Here is a 17,336-nt window from a genome sequence, read left to right as displayed (position 1 = left end):
TCCGATAGTTGGGGTTTTTTTCCAAGGGAGGTCAAGTATTTAAGCAAAACCACCGCAAATAGACAAACCTCGTTGTGAGGGTGGACAAAAGAAAATACAAGAGAGGGGTAGAGCGTAGAGATAGAACACCGGAAAAAGTAAACAAGGGTCTAGAGGTTTACCATAATAGGGCATTCAATCGTGGCCATTTTCCCCTCAGGCGTGCGTTTACTGGCTTCATTGGCGCCCTCATGATTGCTGTTATCTGCCTGACCACTCAAGGAATACCACGTAGGATCTCGGCAAAGATCCATGCATTTTTGGGTACCAGCAGATTGAATATTGTTTTCACAGGGACAAGAAATGCGTAAACCCTGACATCAATATATCTATATTGGCAAGGGATCCACTCGATAGAGTGCAAAATTTACACCAGGTAAATCTGCTCTCTGCCTAATTACCCTTCAGTGAATGCTATATTGAGTCTAGCAATTCGATAGATTCTAAATAGTTTAGATTGGAGCCCCCTATAAATTTCAAGGCAGTATCTACATAGTAGTTTCTGAGAAACAAAACCCCGCTCTATCTGACATCGACCCTGAATATTTGCGTACTAAATCACTTATGTCTTGTGATGTCTTATTGATTTGTTGCACGTATACGCTAACAGATGCAAACATTCAGGTTTTCTACTCTATTTTTTAAAACAAAATGAGCGCTTGGGCCCCTTGGTGCGTGTATGCGTTGGCGCATCACTTACGCTATTGGGGGTTGTTGCCGTAGTAAATGGAAGATTGCAAAATGTTTCTCTCACATTGACGCAGAACACAAGTATTTGGTTTTTTGCCGGTAGAGCAAAAGAAGAAAAACTTGGTAGCTAATGGAGCGTTAGACCATAGGCGTATTTTGCAATAAAAGAATCCTCAGAGCTAGAGAATAGATCGCCATTTTTTGGTGCTACAAAAGACAGGAGACCTTTGCGGAAGTGATTGACTGATCCGCCTAGGAATTGAGGGGAAGGTCATAGAAGACGGAATACACCTAGGCAGCAGGGGAGAAGGGTGCCATCGTTACGATGTCCTTTACAGGGTATGGTTAGTAGTTGCGCCCGGGCAGGTGCATGCGAAAGATTGTGGTGCAGCCGCCATTCTTAGTGTCAAGAGGGTCCCATTTTCGGCCGTTCTAGTACAAATGGATTTTGTTTAGGAGATTTGTTTTCACAGACTTATTGCTATGTAAATCTGGTTATCTGTAGTTTATACTCTGTGTAAGTAGGCATATTATTTTCTTCGCTTTGGTGCTAATTAAAGGTTGTTCTTAAGTTGCTAAGCGCCGAGGCAGGCTTGATAGAGATATCCGTCGATCGCGTGGGGCGATATGAAGTACCAATCAATACTCTTAGCGCCCTATGCGATATAAACTACTATTTCATATTAAAAAAACGATGAAAATTGAAAGGCTAGAAAAATTAGTACTTTCAACTACCCGCCACGTCACTGTGGCTGCAGCCTCTTATTGATATCACTCTGGAACAAGGGTACTGTTGTGTTGTTTTACAGAAAAGGCGTTTGTATATTAGGAGGGGGCTCGAACAGGCAAAGCGTAAGCCGCCCTGCTGAGGCGAAAATCTCATGGTTAATTTGCGACTGGCTGTATGCACGTAGTATATGTGATATGGTTCGCATCACAGAAATTCGGCTTTTCCCGCAAAGTGCGGGCAGCACCACAGCCCATGACACGTTACAGAGAACCCTTGTATCTTGCATAAACGAGACTGGAATTTAAATCAATCTCTGGTTGGGGAAGTCTAGAGTTGAGGATTTGAATAAGGGGAACCATGAACCGTGCGCCTTACCTTGTCGTTTGGTAGCTTCATTTTATGATTGGAAATGATACCCATGAGCGTGAAAATTGGAGAGTAACCAACAGAAAACAACGATTGCACTTGGGATCAATCAGCCTGTCGGCCAATATGAATTATAAATTCGGAGTGTTTACCTCCAAAAAAAAAAAACTCAAGACTCACCAAGACTCACCAAGACTCACCTCTTATTCAATCAAGTTTTTTTTCTATCCATTCGAAATGTCAACGGAAACCAAAGTTCTACACACACCGACACAAGGTGCCACTGCACCACGAATCACCCGCGAGATTTTTGAAAGCACCGTGAAGCAATTATGCATTTTTGCTTCCAGCTCTGATATGGAAATCGCGTCTACTATAATCCATGAGATTAGAAACCAACGAGAGCAGATCAATACAAAGCAAAATGAGCTGTTAGAAGTTCGCAAGAAACTTGAAGAGCAAGAGAAAGACCGAAACATTGCGATGAATCAATGGTATATTGGAATGCAAACGGAGAAGGGCAAATTAGAAGCCGCCGAAGTGAAGATCGAATCACTCCATGAATCTATGGCAAAAAAAGACAGCAATCTCGCAGAATCAACTCAAAAGATCAAGAATATTGAGGAAGAAAAGGAGAAGGTTCAATTGGAGCTTCTCAGTGCGAAAGACAAAGTCAATGGACTTTCTGAATTTATTATCTCGCTACAGAAGAAACTCGAAGAGAGGGATGCCATCATCAAGGACCTCCGATCCGCTAAATCTTCTTTGACCAACTCATTATCGTCGAAGAAGAAGAAAAATGAGGAGCTAGAAACCGAGCTTTCTTCTTTGAGAAGCACCTCACAAGAGTCTCAAATCCAGCTTCAGAAGCTGGAGGGCTATGGCTTATGTGGCCACCAAATGGATGAAGACTCCATGTTAGTCCTAACCTGCTGATTATTTGTAAATTATGTTACTAACAGACTATTCTAGGGTCGACGGATTCTCAAGTCTTTGGGATTACGCTACCGATCAAATTCATCGTATCATGATGGAAAACATTGATAGCGCAGCTCTAAGTGTTAGTATGGCATATGATTTCTCACAGGCCTCCGCTAATACATTTTAGAATAAAACATCATTGGGGGGCCTTCTAAAGGGCGACATGTCGATTCGGCATGTTCCTATGCCCCTTTCGAACAGTGTCGCAGCCAAAGGAATGCGTCTTGCTGTGATTCTGAGTATCTTATCAAAGGAGATTGATGAACATATCTTTCAACCAAATTATCTCGTTCCAGAAGATGCTCAATTGCGGGATATCATGAGCCACCTTGCCCAGACTGATGGTGCAAAAGAATCTTTCTGTCGATCAATGCTTCTTTCAATTGATCAACAGAGTCAGCAAGAGACACTTCAGCTCAGAATTCAATCTGTGGTTCACAAAGTGTCAAGCTGCGTACGCGACTTGCTATCGGAAACACAGTATAATGAGTTTCGACAAAGTGTAGCAAGCACCGTGCAGAAGGCGATTGATATTTGGCTACCTATACAACGTTCTCAACAAAAGTATGAGTCCGATTTCGATCCACTTGACTGGAATGACAATGAATGGGCCATTTTCAATCTCCCCGGCGAGAATAACGAGAAGAACACCACGGCCCACGGCATTGCCAGTGATACTCTTCTGACCATCTTTCCGCGCATATCTCAGGTCAAAGATGACGGACGACATCCTTTGACTTTTGTCACTCAACTAACGAAATCTCATCCACTATGCATCCAAGCAGAGAAGGAGATCAATAGAAAGCCAAATAGTCCCACGATCGGTCGCATGCCTTCGAATGGAACCAGACGGAACTCCATTGCTCCAAAATCCCGCTCTAACGAGAATGGTTTTTTAGAGAAAAAGGAAAATGGGGCGTGCTAAATTGGATGAGTCGTACGCTGAGAATTGGACGAAGGAATGTCCGTCTGTGACTTGAGACACTCCATATGAGATGTTACGTCTGTCATCTTTTTTTTTTTTACGTGAAGCTTTCTTGGGATATTTACTAGTAGTATCTGAACCCTTATTTGATATTATCATTATGACACAGAATGGAAGTCTTACTTTTGATTGCTAAATCGTCTCTCCGTGGATATTACCCTAGTATGATATACCAAGCAAGAAAAACAACCCAATTGAAGAGTAAATATATTTCGTGGCTTGCAGACACTGCATTTAAATATCACAAAAAACGATTACAAGAAGATCATTTCGGTTATCTTTACATTTATCTATATTTATCGAGATCTACTTTTCTCGTTAGTTTGTGGAAGCTTGATGGGCATAAGGGTGGTGGTGGTGGGTTTTGGGAGGAGAAGAGGCTGAGGCTAAGTAGGTTTGCTTTAATGGTTGTGGATTTCATGGATTAGAGGGTGTTGTTAGGATTCATGGATGATGAGGTGGCAGCGAATATTGTATAGGAATAGGTTAAAACACACAATGTATACATCGAGGAGTAGCCTATACACTCGCCTGATTCAAACCCGATTGAACCGGTATGGCTGTGGTTGAAACTCAAGATATTTAAGCTATATCCCGAGCTGATACGCATAGGCCGCTCTAAGAAGGATTGGGGGGTGTTTAAGGAGTGTATAGTTGTGGTTTGGGATACTATTCCATAGGACAAGATAGATAGGTTGATTTTGAGTATAGATAGACGTTGCAAGGCAATGTTGAAAGCAAAGGGGTATTATACTAAATATTAAATTTATCTAGTAATCTTGAAACCCTAAGCTTTTTAACTATAATTCAAATTTAAACTAGCTTGAGAATTAGTGGTGCTGTGCATCGATATGTAAAGATATATATTCCATGCGTAGAACCACGCACGATGATGCGTAAGGACAAATAGCCCTATCCCACCTTCTAGGCCATGATGTATAGCCTAAGGGGCTACAATAGAATTGAATATGTTCTAGCAACCTGTTTATTTATTGGTCAAAGTACTAGGAATGAATAGAAAAAAGAGTGCAAAAAAATAGAAAACCAAAAAAGAAACTCCGATAGGGGGAATCGAACCCCCGGCTGTCGTGTGAGAGACGACGATGTTAGCCACTACACCATATCGGATATTGGATGCTAGTTTCAGCTCTATATTCAATCTTAGCCCATTGTCGTGTCCTCCCTATGTTTACCGCCTTTAATATGTATTGCGATAAGAGAGCTGTAGTCTGGACCCTTGGATATTCCAAAGATCTACGGATGTGACGCGATGCCTATTTGCATCGAGTGCTCCTATCCGGTCTCTCACCTGTACAGTGCCTATAGTCGTGCCGATGACCGATCCCAAGGAAAGGGTGTGCGACTAACGCAATGTCCGCGTTGCCAGCGGTTTGCCGACAAATACGTTGAATATGACTTTGTCGTGCTCTTCATTGACTTGGTGCTCATTAAGCCCCAGGTAAGCATCATACGTATTCTCGACGGATGCGATCTGGCTAACCTATCTTGAAACAGGTATACCGACATCTCCTCTTCAATCGGCTCGGGCGAGACGACAACCAGTTCGACGTGGGTATATCACCTCACACAATTGTGAGCTACTTGCTGACAAGGTGGGCTTTTAGCGATCTATAATTCGCCTAGGAGTTCTTCTACTTCTTTTTGACGTCTACCTGACCTGGGCACGCATTGAGAAGGACCCATCTCTCGCAACGACCTTCTTGTCACGCGCCCCTATCATTATCCAATACCTCTTCTTCCTCAGCTTGAATGCAGCCGCAACTCTCGCGCACCACCTCACCGTGCGCCTCTTGGCCTCAATCCTGGTTCCAAAGTCGCGCAGATACAGCGGACCAGACAGCAGCAATGCAAACACCAATCCTACCACCAGATCTACAGGAGATGCCACCCCTTTCCCCTCCGGGCCTCCCACGCCAACTCATCCCTCGCCATCTGGAGTGCCAATAAGCACACAAACCCAGAACCCTACCAACCCAGGGATCCTACAAAATCCAGCCCCAACCCCAACCCCAAGCTCATCTGGCGAGGTCACATCCCCAACCGAGCTATCACCACCACCACAAAGTACATCAGTGGGACCTCCCCCACGACCCGCACCGCCGCTACGCCGGACGTCAACAGCCCCAATGCAGAACATCCAACCCCTCCCCCCTCCAACAGCCGCAAGCCCAGCAGCAATCAGCACCGCCCTGCTAGTCAGCAGCTGCGCAAAGCTCTTCCCCATTCTGCTAGTAATCTGGGGCGCCGACGGCAACGGCAGCCTGTCAGACATCCCAGCGCACAGCCAGACATCAGCACAGATCCGGTCTCCAGCGCAGACAGCTATGACGAGCACGGTGCATGAGAGTCTTCTCGCCACAGCGACGAAAACCTCCCTGCTCTCTGCAAACGCAGCTATATCATCTCCGCCGGCTTCGGCGTTTTCTTCTTCCTTCCTGGAATCGTGGCTGGGTGCGACGGCTTCTTTGCTTCGGACTTCGACGCCGACTAGCTATCTGACGGGGCTTTTTGACTTGTTATCTTCGTTGCTTTCTCTTGGTGTTGTTGATACGCACCTTGTGCTTCTGAGTAATATCGAGGCTTTGTATATCTTACTTGGGTGTGGGTATCTGCGCGCTGTTGCTGTTGCTGTTGCGGGCCAAATCGCTCGGTGGGCGGTGCAGAGGGTGATTCTTGGTGCCGTGGGGGTTGGTTGATGGAATGCTTGAAATGTATACTTAAGAACTAATATACATAATAATTCGACAATAATTCGACATATCTCTGTCAGTGTTGAAGTTGCTGTCACATATATGTATATTTGCACATCACTTGGTCCAAACACTTTGCAAAGCAGAATCCACTAGTCGACATCCTTATATATAGTGGGAGGTGGCTAGTTGTATTGACCTGGTAAAGGGACTGAAGATGATATGAATGCATTCCATACAAAAACCGAGCAACTACTAAAACCGAATCAAAACGAAAAAAATAAAAACGCTGCGAAGAAAAGGCCATCTAGGATAAGAGCTATACAAAAACATGAAGCAGCTGTGAACCCACACAAGTTCGCAATGGAGACCGATTCCACAAACAGCCCGCTACCAAGCATAAGCACAGAGAAAGAAAAGAAGTCTTCATTCCTGTCTAACCCACGCACATCAGAGGATAGGATAGACTTGATATCATCTTATACCATCCCGTGACAAGATAAGATGAGACAACATCCTACAGCAGACAATCTCCCAAAATGTCAGTTGACAGGATTGACGAAAAACAAAAGAAAGAGAAACGCCTCTAGTGCGGTACGCGATCAGGTCTGATGTCTGAACGCTTTGGTGCGATAAGTGGATGCCATTGTGCGAGGAAGACAATGGCTATATCCAAGTATGTTAGCATCTTTTATGTAGTCCACAGATCATGGGATGGATACGGAGATTGGATAAGATACATACCCCACATCAAGTAACAGGAAACGAAGGTAAGGATAAGCGTGCTGCGGAAGAGACTGAGGATAACAGAGAGTCAGTATCTTCAAGTACATGCGAATCTCAAAGTGTGGACTCGACACCCAGCACACAAGCATGAACTCACGTTTGGTTATCGCCCTTCGGGCTTAGGAACCACGCTGCTGTCGAGAGGCCAATGATGATAACCAGGCCAACGATGAGGCTCCAACTGTTTAATTTCACGTTAGCGACTGTAGCCTTGTATCTTTATCGAGTAGATAGTATGGGAGGTCGAGGCGTGGCGGGATAGATTGAACAATGCGATTATCCGTAACTAGGTAATCATCGCCTCCATGGCTCCAGATAGATATGCGCTGTTTATTGCATGATTCCGATAGAGAGATAAACATACCCGTTTGCCATTTTGCCGGTATTCTGTTATTATCTTTCGCCGGAGTAAAGCACAATCCAGAGTGGAGAATATTCGGTATGTTATATGAATGTGTCGGGGAGGAGCGATAGATCTATGGAGGACAACACAAAAGAGGATAATCGTTTGATCGAAGGTATAGATGTTCCGCACAAGTGTTCTTGAACGTCCGGATCCTTTGACGGCGCGGGTAGACGGACAAGTAATCGATCGTTCGGTGCAGCGTGGCTCGATTGGGATCGGGTCGATGATGTTTTGGGTATTTATCAAAGGAACCAAATATCGGAGGTTCTCTTCGAAAATATGCAGCTGTTAGGTGTGTTGCGAGCTGAAAAAGGCGACCTGGCGAGTTGGAGTATCTCCGTTGTTGTCGGAGCTCCTGGAGCTAGCGGGATGCTGAGGCAGAATTGGCGGGCGGTGGATGCCATGGAATGACATCTATACATCAACGAAGGTGGCATCTACTCTACATTTCCACTACAATATGACTTTTAATATAAAAAGGAGAACCCATTTCAAGCCCAAAAATGCAGACTGAATGATCTGTTGGGCAGAATCGAAGCGGCTTAGATACAAAACACAAGGCCATGGCTCAGAGTAACAGACAAAACCGGAGCCGGGCAGAATGATAACAAAATAAAACACGGCAATCAAAACAAGGCTTATGCGCCCTCGCGGATCTTACGGTAGCTGGCCTAAAGAAAAGATGTTAGATGTGATGGACAAGGAAATCGAGAGTCACTAAGAACTTACCTCCTGTTCGACCTGCAGCGCATCTACAGTCGGAGCAAGCTCGCTAAGGATCTCGTATGACTTCTTGTGGAACTCAAGCTGGGCGGCGATCAGATCGGCTAGATTACGCAGGGGCTCGGGGGTATCAAGGACCTGTTGCAAGTGATGTTAGTACCGGAGGACTGAGTTCAGAGACCAACAAGCAAATAAAGAAAATCAATCACAACGTACGTTCTTCATCACGCTCACAGCCTCCTCAGTCTGACCAACAAACTCATCCTCGGCCTGCTCAATCTCTGCGCGGGCATCCTCGCTCAGGTTATCTAGGTCGCCGTGGGCACCAGCCTTTTTGCTAGCCTTGATGGAGTCAAGCATCAAGCGGGCATTCTCAACATTCTTGCGCGCCTTAGCAGCGAACATCAAGTTGGTGTTGAGAGTGGTGTTCCAGCCAGCCAGGAAGCGGGACTGGATCTGAGCATCCTGGGCCAGACGAGCCTCGCCAACCTGTTCCTCGGCCAGAGCATACTTCTCCAAAGCACTGGCGAGTGGGTCTTCGCCCTCGGTGCTCTGCGCGAGTGTCTGGGAGCCGGCAAGGGAGGCACGGGCAATGGCGTGGTTGAAGGTCTTGGGTTGAGGCTTTGCAGAAGGGGGAGCTGTCAGGGCAGCTTGTGCCTCAGCGGGCGAGCCTGCTTGGGACAGGAGCTGGACCTTCTCGTTGATAGTGCGGCCCAGGTCATTGAAGGACTCGCGGATGTTGGGAGGGTAGTCGTAGGCCTCGTTGGAGTATTGGGAGCTGTTCGTGGCGGTTAGCGCCTGTTGGAAAGCTATCTATAGCCCAGAAAGCAACAGAAATTACTCACGTCACCTGCAACAGCTTCTGGTGGACAAGCTTGAGCGCATCGACGCGCTTCTCGAGCTCGATGTATTCATCGGGGAGCTGGGTCTTGTCCTCGGCTTGGCCCAGCTGCTCCTTGATCATTTGCTGGGTACGCTGCGCAAAGGGCGTAAAGTTCGCACTACCCGTCAGAAAACCACAAGGCAAGAAGATGTTAGTAAAGCGACCGATCACAAGTCGAGGGGGATGGAATAGGGTCCGCAGGATAGGGGTATGACAGTGTACTCACCTGAAGTTCTTTCCGAATGCCTGCATTCGATCCATGATTGGCGTATTTGGAACTTTTTAGTTAGAAAAAGCAGGGGAAATGACAAATGGATGGGAGTGATGATAGGATGTCTTTACATGTGCTACGCGGGCGGGACAAAGCCTCGACCTTGCACCGCCTCGTTTACGCCACATATCAAAATACCAGGCACCCACGATACAATGACTTTGTACTTTTGAGTCCTTTTTTCTACCGGAGAACCTCCAATATGTCAAACTCATGATTCGTCTTAGGAGCAGCCTTGTGTGAGTGTAGACTGTTAAGACTTTCAATATTGTACCTAGAGATAATTTGCAAATTGATTAAGAAAATACATAAAACATCCGGAAATGCCCATCCAGAACCCGGAACCTTAGAATCGGAATCATAACATCGTAAGTCTCCGCTTCAAAAGAAAAACAGCATAGCAGAACAGAAATCAGGTTAGGTCAGAGTTGCCATCATAGCACGCATGATGCGAGAGTTGGGTTCTAAAGAAGGTCAGAATCACCAGAACGATACAGTAAATATAGGTCGTCATACCTGAGCGCTCCTGCGTCCTGGTCTCAGTAATCTCAGCCTGGTTGCCTCTATCGTCAATGATATCTGTTTCGCGTTCTCGAGTGATCTCAATTCCACCCTGCCTTTCCAGGCGAAGAAGTCTCGTCTCCTCTTCCAGTTCGCGAATGTACTCGTTCACGTCGTGATCGCTCTCCCGTGGACGAACAACAACCATTTGACCCGCCCGAACAGCAGAAGAATCCCGCTCCTCGATATACTGCACGGGAGAGAGACGAGGTCCATGAGCATGGACTGATACAGCTCGTCGCCTGGAGACTCCTCGCACTCGCGGCCTCTCCACAATCTCCTCGTACTGGTCCACATGGTGGCGCGAATGGGATCTGTGTCGGGCGGGTGTTGCGTCCACGATGAATGCTTGACTGGTGCGAGGGGAAGCCTCGACACGTAGGTATTCTGTCACCTGCTCGCGCGACCGCCGTTCCCTTGGGGGAGGAGATGGGGACAGGCCAATGTATTCAGCTGTTTGAAAACGATAATTAGTATGACCCTTACCCATGAAGTCCGAGGACTGTGAAAGCGGATGCCACTCACTTTCCCTAGACGAAGGGCGCCTGAACTCGCGGCTCAAGCTAAGCACTTCATCGATCTGTTCCTTCGACAATGCCTTTTGAATAATAATCAAATCCCCCTACTTAGGTCAGTAGCTGAAAACAGCGCTGTGGGACAACAAAACACCAACCTCTTCCTTGAACGGATACCCTAGGTCCATAATGGCGTGAATGTGTGCAAGGTGACGAGGAACACGGGTCTTCCCTTTGCGCGGGTAAGGCTTCTCGTGATGCCTGCGTACAGTACTGCTAGAGCGACGGCGATGATCAACCATTTCTCGATCACGAATATCTCTAAACTCTTCGTCACCATAGTAGTCGGGCTCGGCGATTCTAATATCCTCATAGACTTCCCGCTCACGGTAACGGCCCGGAGAAAACTGAGGACGAGGCGGAGCAACCATAGGTGCGCGGGGAGCGCGCGGTCCTCGATCTCGGGCATCAAGATGTTCCATCTTGCGCCGGGGTATGCGGTCGAAAGTATCCAAGGACGACTGCCGCCTAATGAGTTGGGGACGTCGAAATGAGGGACTGTCATCACGGCGCCGACTTCGGTCATGTGCCACAAGAGAGTTGGCAGGGGATTGGTGGTCTAAGTGGTCATCCTGGTAGAGTCTCCCAGGGGCGCGCGCAGGGGGTCCATATCGGTCTTCGTCACGGAGGCGTGCTTCAAAGCGCTCTTCGGCATGGCGGGGTCGTTCGGCCACTGGGGGACCCCGTGAGTATCGATCAAATCGATCTCGAGAATCCAGGGTTCCTGTTGACGAGCGGTAATCATCATACCGCGACATTCTGGGAGTATCACCGGATTCTACAAAACGTTGTGGTGAACCGTGGATGACGCGAGCGGCTGACTTCCGAGCCGAGGGTGGGGTTTTCGAGGAAACCACGGACGAGACTGGAGAGACGAGAGATATGAAACACTGAAAGGCAGAAATGAGGAGAAAACAATAGAAAGAAGAAATCGACAATCAGCCTTGGGAGAAAAGAAACAATAAAAGAAAAAAAAAAAACAAGATGTGTAAAGTGTCAGGCAGAAGTCGATCAGTGATGACATTGGGTCAGATTGTATTGAATGTGGGGGGATACTTGGAGACTTACCTGCGCCACATCTTCTATTGGCACTGTATGATACTACTGTATGTTATGCCTAATGTATGTGATATGTAAATATGTAGGTACTGATGCATTGCACGTATCCTTGATCCAATCCTAAATCTCCAAATTCGCAATGTCCTCTTCCAAGATTCCCATAGCCCAATGCGCCCGATCTAGCTTGACCGTCACAAAGCGGCGGTCTTCAACTTCCTCCAGCACAGCCTCAGTCTGTGGCGCAAATACATTAGCGTGGATTGTATAGACCAAGGATTACCAATAGACACGCTTACCTTACGCTCCTGTTCTTCCCGGGTTCGGTCATTCTCAAATGACCGTTCATAGGGTGGCCCACGACCTTGCTTTGCAGCGACTACCCATGCTTTCTCACAGCCCCCGGCAATAGCATCCGCGGTCTTCCATCCAGTCAAACGAGAGATGTCGCGAAGTTTTGAAATCGTCCAAGCCCGCTGTGTGGGATCAGTAAATTGTACAGCTGCAAAGAAAATCGGTACTGTCATGTCAGTCAACCCAGAACCCAAATTTGGACTTAAACTTCCAGCTTCGAGGTTAAAGCGTTGCGGATAGTAGACACCCCCCAGGATCTTTCCAATAGTCTGTGCGAATCCAGCCGTCGTTGGAGCAGATACCCCAGCTGCCATCATAATGGCCGGTGGCATGCAGGGGTGAATTCGATTCAGCAGAAGTCGCATGGCATAGTAGAACCCCCAAATCACGGCGATGGTATGGGTACGATACTGGAGGGCCGGACCGAACGGTGTAGAGATCGGGGGCGCGACATCTGCTGGCAAAGGCTGGAAATCGCGACCCAAAGCTTGAGAGAATATGTCCATAGCAACCAGGATCTGTTCCCATTCTTGTTCGGCTTCCTTGTAACTCATGTCGTGAGCCGGGTCATCCTCGTCTGGCGATAAGCGAGGCTCACGCGGTCTATCTTGGAATCCCGAGGGAAGGCGTGCAGGCGGTTGAGGGGGTATCATTCCGTACATTGGAGGACTGTCGGCCGAGGCCAGCCCAGGGCTAGAAGCAGGGGACGCTCTAGTAGGCTCTCCCATGGATGGGTCCCTGGGGTGCCCTTCAGGTTGCATATTAGGCGTCTTAGATGGAGGTCCAAGGGGACCCCCCGGGCCGAATCCACCAGGTGGTCCAGGTCTTTGACCAGGAGGGCCGCCAGCGAAGCGACCCATAAATTGAAACATCTCAGGGCCTGGCTTCCAGTCCACCCCGCCTGCCTTTAGCGTTCTCAATTTTCGCTTGCGATCACGCAAAGCAAAATCTGTGACCCGAGCGAGCAGCAGCCACAAGTGGTCTGCGGAGCCGTAGATGGCATCTAAGCGGCCAATGCCTGCTCGCGGCGGACATTGACCCCATTGAGAATAGGGCATTCTTGTTTTAGGATAAGTAAATCGTATACCTACTAGTAGCTGTGAGTCTAGACTTACAATAGTTTGTTCCCGCCAATGAAACTCTGAAGCGCATCTTGCTTTGCGTACCACCAGTACAGATCGCATTGAATCCGAAAAACCTCAATGTCTTTGCGGGTGAAATGCGTTTTGGAGGGAGGCGCACTCTTTCCGTTGATGCATCCGAAATGGTCGTAGTTTACTGCTTGTCCCATAATGGCACCTATAAGATCTTCGTCGACACTGTCCTCTTTCTCAAAGAAGGGATCGTCCTCGGAGACATCGCCAGGCATTCCCCACCACGAACTCGTCCAGCCCGACTGGAGTCGCTGCTCGTGAGCTCTACGTCGATATGCCCGTAGGTCTCTAGTGGTCTTGGCAAAGTCGATCTCTCGGATCAGATGGGTGGACCCACCCAAGTGGTTATTCCATTTCGAGTGATCGGCAGATATCACCTCATAGTAGCCAAGTAGAAGAGTGGCAGCCAAAGTACCGATTTGCTTGCGTCGGAGGGGAAGGCCGACTGCAGAACCAACTCGTTTCAGGGCGTAGTGATAATGCTTCAAAGATACTGTTGTGGGAACTTGCTGTAAATATGCAATATGTAAGCTGCTGACAGCCAGTATTGCCTGGAGGAGGGCTGGATGCTCCAAAGCTTTGAGGGCAAGTGTATAGACCCATAGACCCTGTTGCGCAGGTGGGACAGCCGCCCCCAGAACAATTGAGGAGTCAGTAGGATGTCGTTCAAATATAGACAAGGATGGACCGGTCGAGTGGATGAAGTGAGCAAATATGCGGGCGGTCTTTGGGTTATTCAAGGGAGAAGAGCCAAGTGTAGGACGGTATGAGGCAAGCACATTGGGCTCGTTCAAATAGGTAGTGAAGGAGCGGAGTTGTCGCTCATCGCGGTTAGCAGAGGCCATGATGAGACTCAGCTGGTTGAAGCCTTCGGCCTGTGATTGATCCACCATCTCGTCATCCGAATCCACGTCGTAATAATCCTCGCTTTCATCCTCCATATATACTACTTGTGTTTGGTGAGGTACCTGATGGGGTATATACTGTTCATGAGATCGTAATTGCTGTGGTAATTGACCTAGGGGTGGCTGATAATGATATATCGTAGGTAGTGGATGTGTAATCTAAGAAATCGTATTCAGCATATCGGCTGCGAAAAGCAGAAAGATCATGGCAATGTATACCTGAGGGATCTTGTTGATTTCGCTCTCCCTGCTTTCCGGCATTGGATTGGGAGGTGGTAGCGGGGAGAGATTGGAGGCATATTCTTCAGCTGTCTGGCCGATTGGACTGGTGACCTGAGGTGCATTTTGTGTGATAGCATGAGACATATGTGGAGTGTTCGTCTGTCCTAGCTGAACTGACTGCTGTGATTGTGAGGAGTCAGTCACATTTGATGCAATGAACGTGCTTTCCTCTCGAGCTATCGGTTGAGTGTGCCACACATAGGTTGGCGCCTGCACTTGAGCCGCTGAATAATAGAAGGGAGGTGCGTTAATCGGCTGGCTTTGAGTGGGCGAAGGGACCCGAGACGGGAATGAGTGATATCCCATCGTCGCCGGATCGACAGGTCGCGGAGCCAGCATTGGATGCTGAGCAGCGGCTGCCGCCTGTTGGGGAGGGAGTTGGGAGCCATAGTCGTTGTATATCGGCACCCTCATATGCTGTTGCTCTATCTGCAGGTCCTGGCCGTGGCCAGTACTGAAAGACCCAAATATGCCTATGGGGTTTTTGAACACGACTCGCTGGGCATAACCCTCGCAGAGTCTCTTGGATTTCACGCAGTTGGTGCATATTGGTTTCTCTTCGCCACACTTGATCCGGCGCTTTCGACAAGCTATGAGGCTTGGTCAACGGGGTAGCCCTCTCTCTAGTGTTCTGTAACATACTCAAACAGCCAGTCTTAGTTCGTTTCTTCGGGAGCCTCCGGGGACCTGATCGTGCAGTTGAGGCTTCTGCAGTATCCCCAACAGTAAGATCCGCTGGAATATCCAGCTGATCCTGAAGGTCATCAGTCATTACTCAAGATTGCAGAGTGGACATGTGCGAGAACATTGTGGGGCTAAAGATACAATGATCAGATAAGTACTCCGTAAGACAGCTAAGAGGGAAAAGCTGCCGAGGGCCGCAGATCATCCGCGATAGATGGTTCGTCAGGGGGGATCACCTTCGTATTTGCAAGGTTCTTAAGTGCACAGTCAGAATTAAGTGTCCTCGGGTATGATAATTACAAGGGCTTACGAGCTACTTAGGGGTATCCCGGTGAACATTATGCACAACGTTCTCTTTGTGTCTCAAAACACGGTCATGCCATAGGCGTTTAGGCGAGTATTACCCCGGTCTTCTGCCTGAGGCATCACTGTGTATGTAATCGATAGTAAGATTACCAAATTACCGATAACGAAACTTTGAGATTTTTTTCTGACCGTTCCTTCTATTTCAAAGGAATTGGGCATTTACAACCAATCCTTCAGAATTAATTATGTTCGCTGTTCCAGGATGGTCCGTTGAGAGCTCTGCTCTGCAGCCACAGACTCAGGCTGTGCAGCCCAAGAACGAGTCGCAGCCGGAGAAGGATGCCCCCAATTCTGATGGGAAGAATAACAAGCGCAAGCGTGCCAATGACCGTGTCACCGCCGGCAATGTGGATGAGATGTACCGCAGGCACATTGAGGGTACTACCAAGGGTGGCAAGCAAGGCGCAGAAGGTCCTGTAAAGTCAGAGAAGAAGCAGAAGAAGGAAAAGAAGGAGAAGCAAACACCTGAGACAACCACCACCCAGGAACCGACAAGCGAAGCTGTCACCACCGCCGATGCAGACGCAGATCAAGCCGAGGAGAAAGCACCCAAGAAGAGGCAAAGGAAGAACAAGAAGAACAAGGACAACACATCAGAGGACAAGGCTGAGGCAGATGCTACCACTGCCCCAACTAAAGAAGCTTCTGCTCCTGCTCCCGCTCCCGCTGCGCCTGCACTCCCACCAACAGCGAACCTGACCCCTCTCCAGCAGGCGATGCGACAGAAGTTGATCTCCTCTCGATTCCGTCACCTGAACGAAACTCTCTATACCACCCCCTCCGAGAAAGCACTCGAGATGTTCAGCACCAATCCGGAACTGTTCGACGAGTACCATGCCGGATTTGCGCGACAGGTGAAGGAGTCTTGGCCCTCGAACCCGGTCGACGACTACATCAAGACCATCCGCCACCGCGGTGCGATCCCGCTTCCGAAGCGAGGAAATCCCCTTAACCCTGCCAAGGGTTACCCGCTTCCCCGTCGTCCCACTGGACTATGCACCATTGCCGATCTTGGCTGTGGTGATGCACAGCTCGCACGCGCCTTGACTCCCTCAGCCAAGAAGCTGAAGCTCAAGCTCAACAGCTACGATCTGGCCGCGCCCGATGCGCTGATCACCAAAGCCGATATCTCGAACCTCCCCTTGGAAGATGGGGCCGCAGATGTGGCTATTTTCTGTCTGAGTCTGATGGGAACCAACTGGGTTTCGTTCGTCGAGGAGGCATGGCGTATTCTGCGCGGCGACGGCAAGGGCGAGTGCTGGGTCAGTGAGGTCAAAAGTCGATTTGGCAAGGTCCAACGCAAGAAGTCTCAGATCGGTGCACAAAAGCCCGGCAGCAAGGCGGACAAGAAGAAGCCCAAGAAGAAGGCTGCCGACGAGTCTGATGATGAGGGTGATATCTTTGCTGAGGATGTGCGCCCATCTGACAATAAGGACGAGACTGATATCTCGGCATTTGTGGAGGTGTTCCGGTCTCGTGGGTTCATGCTTCGCCAGGAGTCCGTGGATAAGTCCAATAAGATGTTTGTGAGAATGGTGTTTGTTAAGCAGGGTGGTGCACCTACCAAGGGAAAACACGCTTCGGCTCTCAGTGCGCCTGCTCCTGGTGGCAACAAGAAGCGCTTTGTTGACCGCAAGCCTGATTCAGAGTCTGGCATGTCGGCTGAGCAAGAGGCCCAGGTGCTGAAGCCGTGTGTTTATAAGATCCGCTAGATGTTGCAAAGGATCTATTGTCATTGTATATAATCAAATTTACCACACATGACCTCTATGCTTATGAACCATCTCTAAGTTGCTAGCTACGTGAAATACGACGTAATTAGGCCAGC

General features: G+C 48.4%; 7 protein-coding genes across 7 annotated transcripts; 3 read left to right on the top strand and 4 right to left on the bottom strand.

Annotated features, from left to right (window-relative positions):
- Positions 1 to 2,062: 2,062 nt before the first annotated feature.
- On the top strand, positions 2,063 to 3,731 carry PGRI_051380 (uncharacterized protein; the record flags this gene model as incomplete). Its single annotated transcript, XM_040792851.1, has 3 exons — positions 2,063 to 2,742; positions 2,798 to 2,885; positions 2,934 to 3,731. The coding sequence occupies 3 exons, from the start codon at positions 2,063 to 2,065 to the stop codon at positions 3,729 to 3,731; spliced, it is 1,566 nt and encodes a 521-aa protein (XP_040644818.1).
- A 1,330-nt stretch (positions 3,732 to 5,061) lies between these two features.
- Positions 5,062 to 6,508, top strand: PGRI_051370 (sterol homeostasis protein ARV1; the record flags this gene model as incomplete). Its single annotated transcript, XM_040792850.1, has 3 exons — positions 5,062 to 5,250; positions 5,307 to 5,364; positions 5,436 to 6,508. The coding sequence occupies 3 exons, from the start codon at positions 5,062 to 5,064 to the stop codon at positions 6,506 to 6,508; spliced, it is 1,320 nt and encodes a 439-aa protein (XP_040644817.1).
- Positions 6,509 to 8,332: 1,824 nt separating this feature from the next.
- PGRI_051360 (BAR domain-containing protein) lies at positions 8,333 to 9,561 on the bottom strand (the record flags this gene model as incomplete). The annotated part of the gene is made up of 5 exons (XM_040792849.1): positions 8,333 to 8,365; positions 8,424 to 8,555; positions 8,634 to 9,195; positions 9,263 to 9,418; positions 9,527 to 9,561. The coding sequence occupies 5 exons, from the start codon at positions 9,559 to 9,561 to the stop codon at positions 8,333 to 8,335; spliced, it is 918 nt and encodes a 305-aa protein (XP_040644816.1).
- Positions 9,562 to 9,988: 427 nt separating this feature from the next.
- PGRI_051350 (uncharacterized protein) lies at positions 9,989 to 11,465 on the bottom strand (the record flags this gene model as incomplete). The annotated part of the gene is made up of 4 exons (XM_040792848.1): positions 9,989 to 10,035; positions 10,088 to 10,585; positions 10,658 to 10,754; positions 10,806 to 11,465. The coding sequence occupies 4 exons, from the start codon at positions 11,463 to 11,465 to the stop codon at positions 9,989 to 9,991; spliced, it is 1,302 nt and encodes a 433-aa protein (XP_040644815.1).
- A 421-nt stretch (positions 11,466 to 11,886) lies between these two features.
- On the bottom strand, positions 11,887 to 14,212 carry PGRI_051340 (uncharacterized protein; the record flags this gene model as incomplete). The annotated part of the gene is made up of 3 exons (XM_040792847.1): positions 11,887 to 12,000; positions 12,063 to 13,176; positions 13,233 to 14,212. The coding sequence occupies 3 exons, from the start codon at positions 14,210 to 14,212 to the stop codon at positions 11,887 to 11,889; spliced, it is 2,208 nt and encodes a 735-aa protein (XP_040644814.1).
- Positions 14,213 to 14,335: 123 nt separating this feature from the next.
- On the bottom strand, positions 14,336 to 15,230 carry PGRI_051330 (Zn(II)2Cys6 transcription factor domain-containing protein; the record flags this gene model as incomplete). The annotated part of the gene is made up of 2 exons (XM_040792846.1): positions 14,336 to 15,048; positions 15,101 to 15,230. 2 exons carry the CDS (start codon positions 15,228 to 15,230, stop codon positions 14,336 to 14,338), a joined length of 843 nt encoding a protein of 280 aa, XP_040644813.1.
- A 463-nt stretch (positions 15,231 to 15,693) lies between these two features.
- Positions 15,694 to 17,220, top strand: PGRI_051320 (25S rRNA (adenine645-N1)-methyltransferase; the record flags this gene model as incomplete). Its single annotated transcript, XM_040792845.1, has 1 exon — positions 15,694 to 17,220. The coding sequence occupies one exon, from the start codon at positions 15,694 to 15,696 to the stop codon at positions 17,218 to 17,220; it is 1,527 nt and encodes a 508-aa protein (XP_040644812.1).
- Between the last annotated feature and the right edge of the window lie 116 nt (positions 17,221 to 17,336).

The sequence above is a fragment of the Penicillium griseofulvum genome, assembly GCF_001561935.1.
Source record: "Penicillium griseofulvum strain PG3 chromosome Unknown contig_84, whole genome shotgun sequence".
In the NCBI taxonomy this organism is placed as follows: Eukaryota; Fungi; Ascomycota; class Eurotiomycetes; order Eurotiales; family Aspergillaceae; genus Penicillium; species Penicillium griseofulvum.
This window is presented reverse-complemented; position numbering and strand designations above follow the sequence as displayed.